Source organism: Phyllobates terribilis, unplaced genomic scaffold, assembly GCF_046119375.1.
Source record: "Phyllobates terribilis strain yellow unplaced genomic scaffold, ASM4611937v1 Scaffold_13__5_contigs__length_258822181, whole genome shotgun sequence".
Taxonomy (NCBI): domain Eukaryota; kingdom Metazoa; phylum Chordata; class Amphibia; order Anura; family Dendrobatidae; genus Phyllobates; species Phyllobates terribilis.
In genome coordinates this window covers 39,458,969-39,474,715 of record NW_027362773.1, presented here as the reverse complement: position 1 = coordinate 39,474,715, position 15,747 = coordinate 39,458,969, and the positions used below count along the sequence as shown (strand labels likewise).

The 15,747-nt window shown below is 43.9% G+C and overlaps 1 protein-coding gene across 2 annotated transcripts in view; it reads right to left on the bottom strand.

Annotated features, from left to right (window-relative positions):
* Window positions 1-15,747, bottom strand: part of ANO3 (anoctamin 3) — a 955,742-nt gene that overhangs the window by 358,862 nt on the left and 581,133 nt on the right. For both annotated transcript variants that reach the window (XM_073658056.1, XM_073658057.1), the window contains exon 3: window positions 4,362-4,486. In XM_073658056.1, coding sequence (XP_073514157.1) covers window positions 4,362-4,486 — 125 coding nt within the window. The remainder of the gene's footprint in view (window positions 1-4,361; window positions 4,487-15,747) is intronic.

Sequence of the window (15,747 nt, the reverse complement as noted above, 5' to 3'; positions counted from 1 at the left end):
TCTTTTTTTACTACCGTGGGAACGTCGGCTGGGAAGAGCAGACTGCTGCTCCTCACATCCAAGCTGCTCTCGCTGTTACCAGCCAGAGCAGCGGTCGGATGAGAGGAGTAGCAGCATCCTCTCCCGACTCGGGTACCACCCACAGGGCGATTCCGGCGCGATTTCGCGCCTATTGATTTTCATTGAAACGCAGCAAATCCGCATGTATAAATATTATACATGTGGGTTTGCGGCGATTCAATGCAAGTCAATGGTCGTGAATTTGCAGCGGAATCACTCTAGAAATGATCCTGCTGAGGTTTTTGCCGCAATGCGAATCCAGAGCGGAAATTTCCGCATCATGTTTACAGCACATCCGGATTAGCATTGCTATACATGGCAGACCTATTAACAAGTGGTTTTAATGTGTTTCCGAGGAAAAAACAGAGTGAAAATGCATTAAAACCGCTTTGTGTGCACATAGCCTTAGGCTAGGCTCACATGACTGTATAAAAAATCATTCAGAGTTTCATGCAGAAAACTCGGGTGATTTTTTCCTCATTTGTCATCTGTGTGCAGTCCGTATACAATCTGTTTTTATACAGCAGCTATTGATCATTTACAAGACCATTTACAGTTTCCTATGTTACAGAATTGCAATGTATAGAGAAAATGGCATGCTATATTCTGGTTCCGTATGGTATCCAATTTTTTTTTGCTGAACCATAGACTTGAATGGGCGAGTCTAATCCGATTTATGGAAGAAACTAGTACATGCTGCAATTTCTTTTCACATGCAGATTCGGTCAGTGAAAAAAATCATCATCAGCACTGCCCCATTGAATAACATTTGTCCGAATGCAGTCTGCTTCTTACACGGACAGCACTTGGACTGAAAATACAGCCATGTGAATGAGCTCTTGGTCTAACAGATGTCTTTTTTTTGTAATTTGAAGGGCTGCCTTCCTTTACTTATTCATGGTTCATCTATCTATCTATCTACCATATTTTTCGGACTATAGGACGCACTTTTTTCCTCCAAAATTTTGGAGGAAAGTGGGGGGTGCATCTTATAGTCCGATATACATAAATACGGTGGCTGTGGGTGGTGGGGGATGTGAGGGGAGTGACAGCAGCAGAGTAGCGGGTCACAGGAGGCAGCAGCCACCTGCTGTAGCCTAAATTGTGCCCGCTACTAAAGAAAATTAACATTCACTGCTCCCCACGCCCATGGGCATGGGGAGCAGTGAATATTCATTTTTCTTTATAGCCGGCACACTGTGCCTACAGTGTGGCTCCTGGTAAGTATGGCACCCTTCATCCCTCTATGTATGCCCTCCCCCCTCATCCTGGTATGCTTGGCACCCTTCATCCCTGTATGTATGGCCCCCCTCATCCTGGTATGCTTGCCCCCCCTGATCCCTGTCACTCTGCACACAAAAAAATAAACTCACCTCCTCTGTCCTCCAGTGCTGCGCCCCGCTCTGCTGCCAACAGGATTCTCACTGTGTGAGCCGCACATGGCATCCCTGCCATGCGCCCTCACACAGTGATCTTCTGTGCCGGAATAGTCACTGCTCCCCACGCCGGGACTGTGTGCATGGGGAGCAGTGACCATTCATTCTCCCTAGCAGAATGCACACAGTAGCCGCAGCGCGGCTCCTGCTGCCGCTCTGCGGTCATGTGTGCCTGCTATTAAAGCACTGGAGGAGAGAGGAGGTGAGTATGATTGTTTACTTTTTTTGTGTGCAGCGTGACAGGGATCAGGGGGGACAAGCATACCAGGATGAGGGGGGCCATATTTATAGGGATGAAGGGTGCCAAGCATACCATGGTGAGGGGGGGCATACATACAGGGAGGAAGGGTGCCTTATATACCAGGAAGAGGGATGAAGGTGCCATACATACCAGGATAGGGGTGAGCGGGGCTCATACATACCGGAATGTGTATGAGGGGGGCCATACATACCAGGATGAAGGGTGCAATACATACCAGGAAGAGAGATGAAGGGGGCCATACATACCAGGATGGGGGATGAGTGCTGCCATGCATACCAGGATGGGGGATTGGGGTGCCATGTATGCCAGGATGGTGGATTGGGGTGCCATGCATATCAGGATGGGGATGAGGGCCACGTATTACAGGAAGGAGGAGGCCGTATATACTAGGATGGAGGATATTAACATAATTGGGGGACATTACCCATATAACAGTGTCAGCAGCAGACCCTTAACAGGGCATCAAGACCACATTTTTTGCTTACATTTTTTTTCTATTTTCCTCCTCTAAAACCTAGGTGCGTCTTATTGTCCGGTGCATCATATAGTCCGAAAAATATGGTATCTATCTATCTCATATCTATGTATGTATCTATCTATTATCTATTATCAGCCTAATATCTAAGTACACTGCTCAAAAAAATAAAGGGAACACTCAAATAACACATCCTAGATCTGAATAAATGAAATATTCTCATTGAATACTTTGTTCTGTACAAAGTTGAATGTGCTGACAACAAAATCACACAAAAATCATCAATGGAAATCAAATTTATTAACCAATGGAGGCCTGGATTTGGAGTCACCCCCAAAAATTAAAGTGGAAAAACACACTACAGGCTGATCCAACTTTGATGTAATGTCAAAATGAGGCTCAGTATTGTGTGTGGCCTCCACGTGTCTGTATGACCTCCCTACAATGCCTGGGCATGCTCCTGATGAGGTTGCGGATGGTCTCCTGTGGGATCTCCTCCCAGACCTGGACTAAAGCATCCGCCAACTCCTGGACAATCTGTGGTGCAACGTGACGCTGGTGGATGGAGCGAGACATGATGTCCCAGATGTGCTCAATCGGATTCAGGTCTAGGGAACCGGCGGGCCAGTCCATAGCTTCAATGCCTTCATCTTGCAGGAACTGCTGACACACTCCAGTCACATGAGGTCTGGCATTGTCCTGCATTAGGAGGAACCCAGGGCCATCCGCACCAGCATATGGTCTCACAAGGGGTCTGAAGATCTCATCTCGGTACCTAATGGCAGTCAGGCTACCTCTGGCGATCACATGGAGGGCTGTGTGGCCCTCCAAAGGAAATGCCACCCCACACCATTACTGACCCATTGCCAAACCGGTCATGCTGAAGGATGTTGCAGGCAGCAGATCACTCTCCACGGCATCTCCAGACTCTGTCACGTCTGTCACATGTGCTCAGTGTGAACCTTCTTTCATCTGTGAAGAGCACAGGGCGCCAGTGGCGACTTTGCCAATCCTGGTAATCCTAGTTCTGTGGCAAATGCCAAACGTCCTGCACGGTGTTGGGCTGCGAGCACAACCCCCATCTGTGGACGTCGGGCCCTCATACCACCCTCATGGAGTCGGTTTCTAACCATTTGTGCAGACACATGCACATTTGTGGCCTGCTGAAGGTCATTTTGCAGGGCTCTGGCAGTGCTCCTCCTGTTCCTCCTTCAACAAAGGCGGAGGTAGCTGTACTGCTGCTGGGTTGTTGCCCTCCTACGGCCACCTCCACCTCTCCTGGTGTACTGGACTGTCTCCTGGTAGCGCCTCCAGCCTCTGGACACTACGCTGACAGACACAGCAAACCTTCTTGCCACAGCTCGCATTGATGTGCCATCCTGGATGCGCTGCACTACCTGAGCAACTTCTGTGGGTTGTAGAGTCCGTCTCATGCTACCACGAGTGTGAAAGCAAAACCAACATTCAAAAGTGACCAAAACATCAGCCAGAAAGCATTGGTACTGAGATGTGGTCTGTGGTCCCCACCTGCAGAAACACTCCTTTATTGAGGGTGTCTTGATAATTGCCAATAATTTCCATCTATTGTCTATTCCATTTGCACAACAGCATGTGAAATTGATTGTCAATCAGTGTTGCTTCCTAAGTGGACAGTTTGATTTCACAGAAGTTTGATTTGCTTGGAGTTATATTCTGTTGTTTAAGTGTTCCCTTTATTTTTTTTAGCAGTGTATGTATGTATCTATCTATCTATTTATCTATCTATCTATCTATCTATCTATCTATCTATCTATCTATCTATCTATCTATCTATCTATCTATCTATCTAAAGTTCACAATAAAAGTACCTAAAACTTCAGCTATAACTTTGTTTTGTATTATCTAACCATCTACTTTGAGAACAAAAGATCCTAATCCAGGTATAGGTTTTGCAGAATCCTTACAGTAATCGTCCTGAGGATAATCTTTGGGTCATACGTTTGGTATCATGTTATATGAGTAGCCCGCAGCTTATCCTACCCTCTTACTAATATGCTGGGATGTAATTGATTGCTATCTGTACATAAGTTGTGTGTATGCAATGTAAAACCTCCACACATATCGATTGGGGAGGAGGAATCTGGATTACCTTTTGAGATTTCCGAGAGGCTTGTTTCTGTCTGTTAAGTTTGTGCTGAATAAGCAGAGATTGATCGGTGCGGCAGTCGTACGTTCCATGTTCGGAGTCATCGGTGTACGTGTCTCTTGTAGAATCTGAATAGGGAACACATTTGTTATATGGTATCCTAGTACAATGTTGTTACTTCTTAACCCCTTCCCGTCACACTCAGTTTTGTCCTTCCTAATATAGCTTTGCGCCATTTTATGCTGTAATAGCTCTGGATTTCTTCTACAAATCCCATTGATTCTCAGAATATTTTATATTACACAATCTATCTAATGTTAGTGGTAGATTTAGGTTACTATGTTTTATGTTTGTTTACTAAAAAAAGAAAATTTACTGAAAATTTTGAAAAGTTTGCTATTTTTAAACTTTGACTTTTTATGCTTTTATTGATTATTTTCTTTCTTGATGCAAATGCTGCATTTTTTGCCATGGTAAAAAATGTTTGATCATGGTATAATCACAGTGTTATTATCCCCCAAAAATTGAAAATAGCAGCAAACCTGTGTATTTTTTGCTGCAATTGTAACAAAAAAATGTAATGTCACTGCAATATGTGAACAGAACCTAAATTGAATAGTTGCACCTAATAATTAATATTTTGATTAATAAATCAAAATAATTAATAAACAGAATTTACCAATTGTCTACTTTAGAACGACGCTGGACATCGGAGAGCACGGCAGTAGGTGAGTGTATTAATACACGTACACTACAATAATATGCATATATACACACATTTAATGAATAAAAAACATAATAGGAGTGCCTCTTTAAGCAGAAGTAATTTTCATAAGGCAGTAAACACTTTGACCCCGATTCATCAAAGTGTTTTCACCCAATTTTTACTGTAAAAAAAGATCTGTCAAGGTGGATCTATGTAATTTAGTAGTATTAATCTATGCCAGAAATGTACTCTAGTCGTTGACTGGAGTAACATGTCTGGCAAGGTGTTAAGATGCCCCTTAAGATGCATGTGCCCCTTAATGAATTAGTCATATCTTACTCTTGAACGCCCAACAATAAAGAGAACCTGTCATCAGGATTTTATATCCCATAAAAATAGCATGTATTTAATAGTGCTTTAATGCTGAGTAATTCCTTATCTTTCTTGTAGAAATCCATGTTGCCGTTTTAGAGAAATCCATAGTTGAAATTGTATGCTAATGAGTTGCAAGTGCATTGGGGCGTACACTGACAGCTCTCCTGCCCCGCTCTCCCTATTTCCCGCCTGCTGCCTGCCTCCTGTCTCTAGATCACTCATGTTACAGTGACCTGTCAGTTACAGACCAGAGGTAGACAGCGGGCGGAGAATAGGGAGAATAGCAGGAGAGCTGTAGGTGTAAGGCAGGCCCGGACTGCTAATCTGCCTTATCAGGCAGATGTCCAATGGGCTGGTCTGTAAAGACATAAAATGGGCTGCCTGGCTACTGTTGTCAGTGTACCATTGTGTATCGATGAGTCTTGCATTCTGTGTGGAGTCTGAGGTTATCTACTTATCTTTATGGTAGGTAAATAAATAAATGACTGGACAACTCAGAGTTAGGATGGGCAATCCAGACACAGATTTGACTATGAAAAGCTGGCCTTGTATATTGTGCACTAATTAATAGCTTCTAATGCCTCTAACTGCAGAGTTTGCTCTGAAGAGTTTGTCATTGTCGGAACAGTCATTCACACAGGTACCATTCCTCCAGTATTCACTGGGAAAATACTAATGTGGTTACAAAATGACAATGTTCATGAAATAGAGCTGGGCTATGTTAAGGTGGCAAGGGTTACAGAAGTGACAAGGTGCCGGGCTGAGACCGTGCAAATCTAAGTATCTGTATATATACACACTGCACAGTACACCTCCTCCTGTCCTGTATATATACACTGCACAGTACCACTCCTCCTGTCCTTTATATATACACTGCACGGTACCATGTCTCCTGTCCTGTATATATATGTAGCACCCTGAGGATTCGGCTGCTACAGGGGTATTGCACCTCAACCCAGAGGTGTGATATTCCACTCCCGGGTAAGGAAGGAGTGTGGAACTGAGCTCAGATAGACTGCATGCACTACATACATCCCATTCCAGAGGAGCAGGCCGACGGTACTCCCACTTAGAAATGTGCAGGTACAACCGAGCCTGTTCCTGGCTGGAGTGGGAGGGGGGTGGTACATCCCATGTAGTGTAGGGGCAGATAGGGGGAGCAGTCTGGGTAGTGATAGGAGCTCATTGGGTGCTGGTCACCTGAGCTCACACATAGAGGGATATATAAGGAGGGCACCAACTTAGATCAGGGTCAGACGCTGAGAACAAGTCAGTTGGAGAGGAGAGAGAAGGAAACAGCAGCCCTGGAGAGAGAGAGAGTGGAGCAGAGAAAGACCCAGAGGGGGAAGACTGAAGGGACCCAAGAACCCAAATTAGAACACCGGGTGAGGAGTCAGCATCAGGGTACCGGAACCCAAGCTGGTGGGGGCAGAAAACAATCCCCAGCCAGAGACCGGAGATCGTGGGCAGCGTTTGCCACGGTCACCCACCACATTCACCCTGAAGGCAAACCACATGAAGGGTCAGGGAACCCAGGGCCAAGGGTGTCCCAAAAGAAGGCCCGAGGGAGCTGGACCTAGGTGAATCACTGGTGGGGACGGCTGAAGAAAGGACAGAGGGAGATCTCAGGGCCACGCTCTGGACTTGTTTGGGGGTTGGCTGGATCCAGGACCTGGTGGACGCAGCACGGCTCGGGTGGTCACTAGCAGCTGGAGTGACCGGAACATCAGCAGTAAGTAAACACCCTTAACTGCACAACCCGAGTCTGTCTTCATTGCCGGCTGCACCGCACCACCACAACCCCCATCCTCTGCGCCTGTCCCCTCTGAGGCTATACCCCTCCCGTTGGGGGTTATCTCACCAAGCTGCGCACCCACCATTAGCCTCAGCGGACCCTGCAGCAGCGGCGGCCACAGTGACCGCATCACAACGGGTGGCGTAGTCGACACAAAACAACTTTAATAACATCTGTAGGACTGCCACATAACACTTAGCTTGACGCCCTGGGCACGGGACCGGGTCACAGCCGCTCGGAGACTACAACCCCCCCCCATCTGATCCGGTGCCGGGTATTCCCCTCAAAAAGGAATATGTCCCAGGGGGCGCGTCATACACACTGCACACTACCACTTCTCCTGTCCTGTATATAGACACTGTGCAATACCACTTCTCCTGTCCTGTATATATACACTGCACAGTACCACTTTACCTGCCCTGTATATATACACTGCACAGTACCACTTCTCCTGTCCTGTGCATATACACTGCACAGTACCACTCCTCCTGTCCTGTATATATACACAGCACAGCACCACTTCTCCTGTCCTGTGCATATACACTGCACATTACTACTTCTCCTGTCCTGTATATATACTGCACAGTACCACTTCTCCTGTCCTGTATATATGCACTGCACAGTACCACTTCTCCTATCCTGTATACATACACTGCACACTACCACTTCTCCTGTCCTGTATAAATACATTGCACAGTGCCACTTCTCCAGTCCTGTATACATACACTGCACAGTACCACTTCTCCTGTCCTGTATATATACATTGCACAGTGCCACTTCTCCTGTCCTGTATATACAGTACAGACCAAAAGTTTGGACACACCTTCGCATTTAAAGATTTTTCTGTATTTTCATTACTTTGAAAATTGTACCTTCACACTGAAGGCATCAAAACTTTGAACTGACACATGTGGAATTATATACTTAACAAAAAAAGTGTGAAACAACTGAAAATATGTCTTATATTCTAGGTTCTTCAAAGTAGCCAGCTTTTGCTTTGATGACTGCTTTGCACACTCTTGGCATTCTCTTGATGAGCTTCAAGAGGTAGTCACCGGAAATGGTCTTCCAACAATCTTGAAGGAATTCCCAGAGATGCTTAGCACTTGTTGGCCCTTTTTCCTTCACTCTGCGGTCCAGCTCACCCCAAACCATCTCGATTGGGTTCAGGTCTGGTGACTGTGGAGGCCAGGTCATCTGGCGTAGCACCCCATCACTCTCCTTCTTCGTCAAATAGCCCTGACACAGCCTGGAGGTGTGTTTGGGGTCATTGTCCTGTTGAAAAATAAATGATGGTCCAACTAAACGCAAACCGGATGGAATAGCATGCCGCTGTAAGATGCTCTGGTAGCCATGCTGGTTCATTATGCCTTCAATTTTGAATAAATCCCCAAGTGTCACCAGCAAAGCACCCCCACACCATCACACCTCCTCCTCCATGCTTCACGGTGGGAACCAGGCATGTTGAGTCCATCCGTTCACCTTTTCTGCGTGGTTGGAACCAAAGATCTCAAATTTGGACTCATCAGACCAAAGCATAGATTTCCACTGGTCTAATGTCCATTCCTTGTGTTCTTTAGCCCAAACAAGTCTCTTCTGCTTGTTGCCTGTCCTTAGCAGTGGTTTCCTAGCAGCTATTTTACCATGAAGGCCTGCTGCACAAAGTCTCCTCGTAACAGTTGTTGAAGAGATGTGTCTGCTTCTAGAACTCTGTGTGGCATTGACCTGGTCTCTAATCTGAGCTGCTGTTAACCTGCGATTTCTGATGCCGGTGACTCGGATAAACTTATCCTCAGAAGCAGAGGTGATTCTTGGTCTTCCTTTCCTGGGGCAGTCCTCATGTGAGCCAGTTTCTTTGTAGCGCTTGATGGTTTTTGCAACTGCACTTGGGGACACTTTCAAAGTTTTCCCAATTTTTCAGACTGACTGACCTTCATTTCTTAAAGTAATGATAATGATGGCCACTCGTTTTTCCTTACTTAGCTGCTTTTTTCTTGCCATAATACAAATTCTAACAGTCTATTCAGTAGGACTATCAGCTGTGTATGTACCTGACTTCTGCACAACACAACTGATGGTCCCAACCCCATTTATAAGGCAAGAAATCCCACTTATTAAACCTGACAGGGCACACCTGTGAAGTGAAAACCATTTCCGGTGACTACCTCTTGAAACTCATCAAGAGAATACCAAGAGTGTGCAAAGCAGTCATCAAAGCAAAAGGTGGCTACTTTGAAGAACCTAGAATATAAGACATATTTTCAGTTGTTTCACACTTTTTTGCTAAGTATATAATTCCACATGTGTTAATTCATAGTTTTGATGCCTTCAGTGTGAATGTACAATTTTCATAGTCATGAAATTACAGAAAAATCTTTAAATAAGAAGGTGTGTCCAAACTTTTGGTCTGTACTGTATATACACTGCACAGTACCACTTCTCCTGTCCTATATATATGCACTGCATAGTACCACTTCTCCTGTCCTGTATATATACACTGCACAGTACCACCCCTCCTGTCCTGTATATATACACTGCACAGCACCACTTCTCCTCTCCTGTATATATAGACTGCACAGTACCACTCCTCCTGTCCTGTATATATACACTGCACAGTACCACTTCTCCTGTCCCGTATATATACACTGCATAATACCACTTATCCTGTCCTGTATATATACACTGCACAGTACCACTCCTCCTGTCCTGTATATATACACTGCACAGTACCACTTCTCCTGTCCTGTATATATACACTGCACAGTACCACTCCTCCTGTCCTGTATATATACACTGCACAGTACCACTTCTCCTCTCCTGTATATATACATTGCACAGTACCACTCCTGCTGTCCGGTATATATACACTGCACAGTACCACTTCTCCTGTCCCGTATATATACACTGCATAATACCACTTCTCCTGTCCTGTATATATACACTGCATAGTACCACTCCTCCTGTCCTCTATATATACACTGCACAGTACCACTTCTCCTGTCCTGTATATATACACTGCACAGTACCACTCCTCCTGTCCTGTATATATACACTGCACAGTACACTGCACAGTAGTGGTTTAGCATTTTTAATATTACTATGGCCAAATAAAAATAAATATTGGAAAACCAGTTTAATTTGATTATCCCAAGTAATCCCCTCTCCTCTAGATAGATGATAACTGTCCAATCGCTGGAGATCTGACTGTTGGGACCCCCATGAGCCTGAGAATCGGAGCTCTGTAGAGCACAATGTAAATGGAGTAAATGGAGCTGTGGCCGATCATACGCATTGTGGCGCCATTCATATGCGGCTCTTCAAATAACTCCTTTTAGGAGAGTGAGGGGCACAACAAAGTAAAGCAAAATTCACTGATTGGAGGTAATGTGTGTTAAGGTACGTGCACACGATCAGTAATTGCTGCGGAATGCATGCAGCGCACTTGAGCTGCGTGCAATCCGCAGCGGACAGATGTTACAGCATAGTGGATGGGATTTGTAGAAATCCCATGTCCACTATGCGTCTCCGTGCTCCTGCAGATCACCTGCGGACACGGATATGTGGTGCGGCTTTCCAGACCGCAGCATGTTAATTTCTCTTGTGGAGTCGCTAGTCTCCACGAGAGAAATTCTATCAGTGCAATCTATAGGATGCGGTGAATCCACATGGTTCAATGACCACATGCGGATTCACCTGCTTACAGCGCTTTGGAAGCAGCTTAAGTGCGGTTTCACACGTCCGTATATTTCTGGTACTGGAAAAAACGGTATCGGAGATATCCGTGCCCCGTGTGCCCTTGTGTCTATGTGTGTTTTACGTGTGGCATCTGTGTGTGGCACGTGTGCTGCATCTAGATCACACGGACGGGCGCCTGGCAATCAGCACTACAGGTAGCGCTGTTCCAAGGAGCCGGTGCTAAATGCTGCCCTCATCATGGTTCCCTGAGGGCTCTATGGTCAGCACCAGCAGGGACCATGATGAGGGTAGTAGTAGTGTACTCTCAGTGTCCCCACCTGTAAAATTAAGAATTAAATAATAAAATCCTTATACTCACCTCTCCTAGGTGTCCCCCGCTGTCATCCATGCGACTGCTGCTGCAGAGAAGCCGGGGCGCGGCTATGGAGCTGCAGCTCAGGAGCGGTGTTCTGTCACTCACTGAGCTGCAGCTCCGGCTCATTCTCCCCGGCTTCTCTGCAGCAGCGGTCGCATGGATTACAGCAGGGGACACCTAGGAGAGGTGAGTATAAGGATTTTATTATTTTATTCCTAATTTTATAGGTGGGGACACTGAGAGTACACTACTGCTATCTTCATCATGGTCCCTGCTGGTGCTGATCACAGCGCCGGCAGGTAACAATGAAGACGGCAGCATTCAGCACTGGCGCGCGGGAACAGCGCGATTCCCAGTCGCCGGAACATGTCACACGGATCTCATCCGTGTGGTACGTTTTGTGGACCGTGTGTCCGCAAAAAAACGGACTTGTCTCCGCGTGGAGCACATGGACACACGGTCCACAAAAACACAATGAGGTGTACACAGACCCATAGATTTGAATGGGTCTGCGTGTGTCAGTGTCTCCGGTACGTGTGGAAACTGTCACCACTCATACCGGAGATACTGACGTGTGAAAGAGCCCAAAAGTATACTGCGTTCAAAGCGCTGCCAATACCGACCGTGTGCACATACCCTTATAGTATGTGGGCTGGTGGGGTTTGTGTGGCAGGGCTGCATTTTTGACCCTGTCCGACCCTGGTGCAGGGAGAGAAGGAAGAGAAGCTGTAAGTGCAGTGCCTACTCACTTTCTTTTTAAGACCAGCATACGAAATTGGTATATGGGTCCTTTTGAAAACATCCTCACTTAGATATTTTCTACACTTGCCTAGAAGTTTTGCACAGTAAGATATTGCAGAATGATTTGAAAAGGGGAAAATTTGACCTCGAGGAAACGGAAACCCTATCCTTTATGTGAGTATCACCATACAACACTGGAGAGTAAAATTCCCTATCATTGTGTGTAATTGGCGAAGTCTGTACTAAGTAACTATTCACTTACTATATGTGAAAGGGATGTTCAGCTTAGAAAATTAATATTTTATGTACTTTATTTAGTAGTAATGAGTTAAAAAAGGAGATCCACTGTTCAGGATTCTTACTTCTTGGCCCTAGTATAGAGCAGCTGCAAAGGGCATCTCTCACTCTGGAGGTTCTATCCTGTCCTGCATTACACAAACCATCCATTTATTTCAGTCAACACTGTGTAATATTTTACTACACTGTGTAATATTTTACTTCCCCTGTGGAGGCACTGCAGATAAATTGAACACTTCCTATTTCCCTAGACATATTAGCTGATTGTTGTGGGTTTGGGGGGGGGGTACATTTTGTAATCTGTATATTGCCAAGTTACCTCTTTAACAAGCAAACAATTGTCAACAGTGAAGAATGAATAACTTAAACATCTAATAATCAAGGATAAACGTCCCTTTAAACTCGAAGCAGATTTCTCCCACTTAATACATTTATCACCTATTTACTTGATAGGTAGAAAATATATGATCACTGGAGTTCTGACTGCATGTGCACAGCCTATCTATGGGCATTTTAGGACCCCCTATTCTCAATATTGGTGACAGTTTCAGTCATTAGACTCCAGAGACCATAAATATATCATTCATCCTGATGATAAGAAATAAATCTATTTAGTGGGAAACCTCTTAAATAATGGGTTGAGTATGTAGTAGCAGTGATTTGTCCACGACTTTATTTCTATTCTTGCCACAATGAGGGAAATTTATTAAGGGTTTTGCTTCAGTTTTTGGGCAAAAATATGACTTTTTGCTATTTTACACTGTCCTTGGCACTTTTAAAAAGTGGGTGTCATCTAGGTGTGGTTAACTATGCAAATAAAGTTAAGGTCAAGTTTATGAACTGTGACTTCATAGTTTTTCAGAAATTTACAGCTTACTGTAGTAGGAGTGAAAATTCCTCACTTGGTAACGTCACCCCATAGTGTTTATACCAGAACTATGGCTTGGCCAATCCAAGGTAATGTTAAGTCTCTGCAACCTTTACGATTTACACTTGTTTTTTATGTTTTAGATCATTGAATTGTAGAACGCAATTTTACTTCACAGACATTATTTCTGACTATTTGACTGATGTTTTTACTGTGAATTGCAGTTTGTAATTTATGCCCAGCATAATGGATCATGTGTTGACTACGAGACTCTCCCATATGGCTTATGGATCATCCAGGTATTGATTTGGGAACTGGAAGTGAGATTTTATGTTACTCTTGGACACTATTTTTTTTCACCTTGCTATTCTACTACGACTAAAACATTAAAGGTAGCTATGGGTTCTTTGGAAGTTCTTTTGAGAAATCTTGTTACTTTCTAAATCATGTCTGCAGACATTTTGGGTGGTCGGAAATACTTTGATGATTTTCCTCAATAATAAAGTCTGAAAGCCTATTGTAACCAATTCCCAATACAGCCATTTTTGTTGGCAATATATTTTTCAGTGGGACTATTTAACGTACCTTAGAATGTAATGATAAACGTTAAAAAATTTGTTTATGGATGGAGCGGAAAAGTGACTGAGATCAGGTCCTCTAAATGTCTCCAATTGCCAATATAATGTTATATATAGGAATTTCTTTAATGTGATAAGGTGTTTCATGGGGATTTACTAACACTGCAATTTAGTGAGGGACTAGTCCATTGGATTGACTATTCTCAAGATTGGTCTTGAATTAAAAAAAATTCAACAGGAAAAATACCCTATAAAATATATGGAATATGAAATTAAATCTAATGACATATAATTACGGTTAGAAAATTGTTGGCTAAATAAATGGGCAAACCATAAAAAAGGTCTTCTCTTGCTTTTTATGATGCCTATTTCTTGCTTTTGGACTCATGCCTGGACTATGGTTATTTTTTCAGTAAAGCTTGTTTTTCTACATTTATCACTGTTGTGGGCTCATTACCATATCTTTCTTTCTTTCTTTTTTCCTGGACTAGTCTAACCTTGGCTCTTCTAATCACATCTCCTTGAGTGAGATGGAAAGCCTGTGTAACATATTCCTTATCGTAGGACCATTATACAGGCTGTCAATCACGTCCAGGCGTGATTAGTAGATCAAAGGCAGGACTAGAGAAGCTCTAATGGACTATCTGCCCTAGATTGCAGCATTATTAATCCCCCATCAAACACCATATCAGATTAAAAAAATCTCCATGCATACTGTTATATTGGCGTTTGAGAACAGGTCACTTTTTAGTGTTACTGTAGAAACATTGTGGCCACTTATACACTTTCAAGGGAACCTTTCATGTCACCAAATGCTATTACCCTGCAGATATTGGGTCATTATGCAGGTTAATATCGTTCTAAAGCTGCCCGTCAACGGTACTAAAAGCCCTGCTACCGGGAGAAAATGAACATTATTCCTCCTGGCAGCCTTCTACTTTCAGTCATAGATGCACGTCTTAAGTCACTGCCCAGAACATAGTAATGCTGACTCTCTGCACTGATAGGCTTCATGGTCGGCTGTCAGTCAGTGTTGGGGCGTGGTTACAGCCGCTGCTCACTGTGCACTGTGCAGTGACCGAACCTGCTCTTCACACCTCCATAACTGAAAGCCGAAGTTAATTTCCTCCCTGTAGCTGGACTTTCAGATAGGCGGCTGCACAGCTTTGTTAATAGCATTTGGGGACAGATTCCCTTTTAGTAGTGACTTTAATATATAGTGTGGTTTAGTTAATAACAGAGAACAGTGATGTAGTTTTCAATTAACAGAGTCTAATTACCAATTAAATTTGGTCATTTAGTTTACATGAATAACAAAGGGGGGGTCACTTATTTATGGTGCTGGAAGACAATGTTTCTTAAGTAAATATAAATAATTTAAGCCCAGTTTCATGTGTTTATTCAGTTCCCTCGGTATAAATTTACAGCTAGTGTGACACATAATGGAAAAGAAGGGGCGCAAATACTTTCTGTCACAAAAGTAAGTAAATACAATATTAATTAGAAACTAGAGATGTATCTTAGATTACCTTGATGACTGTTCGCTCTGACCTTTACATGTTTTTGGTTCGAGGTTGATACAATTCCCCTTTGCGGTGAGTAATGCAGCTACAGGCAAAGTTTACCTATGGGATGATACTCCATTATATACTTATCATGTGATAGACAGTGTGGAAAATCCACAACCCCCCGAGCTCGACAACCCGGGAATCCTGACTAACCACCAGATGAAGCATCTGGAACTATTCCCCCTGTGCCTTATTTACTGTCCCCCGAGTGCAATCAGGCACAACAACGCTCATCAACACCTCCACCACCATGGTCAGACACCTTCCTTGAAAATCTGATTCTGTTCTTAGTCAACAAAGCTAAAAATAATCATTGCTTGAAATAAGTACATTGAGATCACTGCAGAAAACACATTCAAGTATTAGGTATTCATACACATAATTGTGTGTACAGACCCTGTATGGTGGAA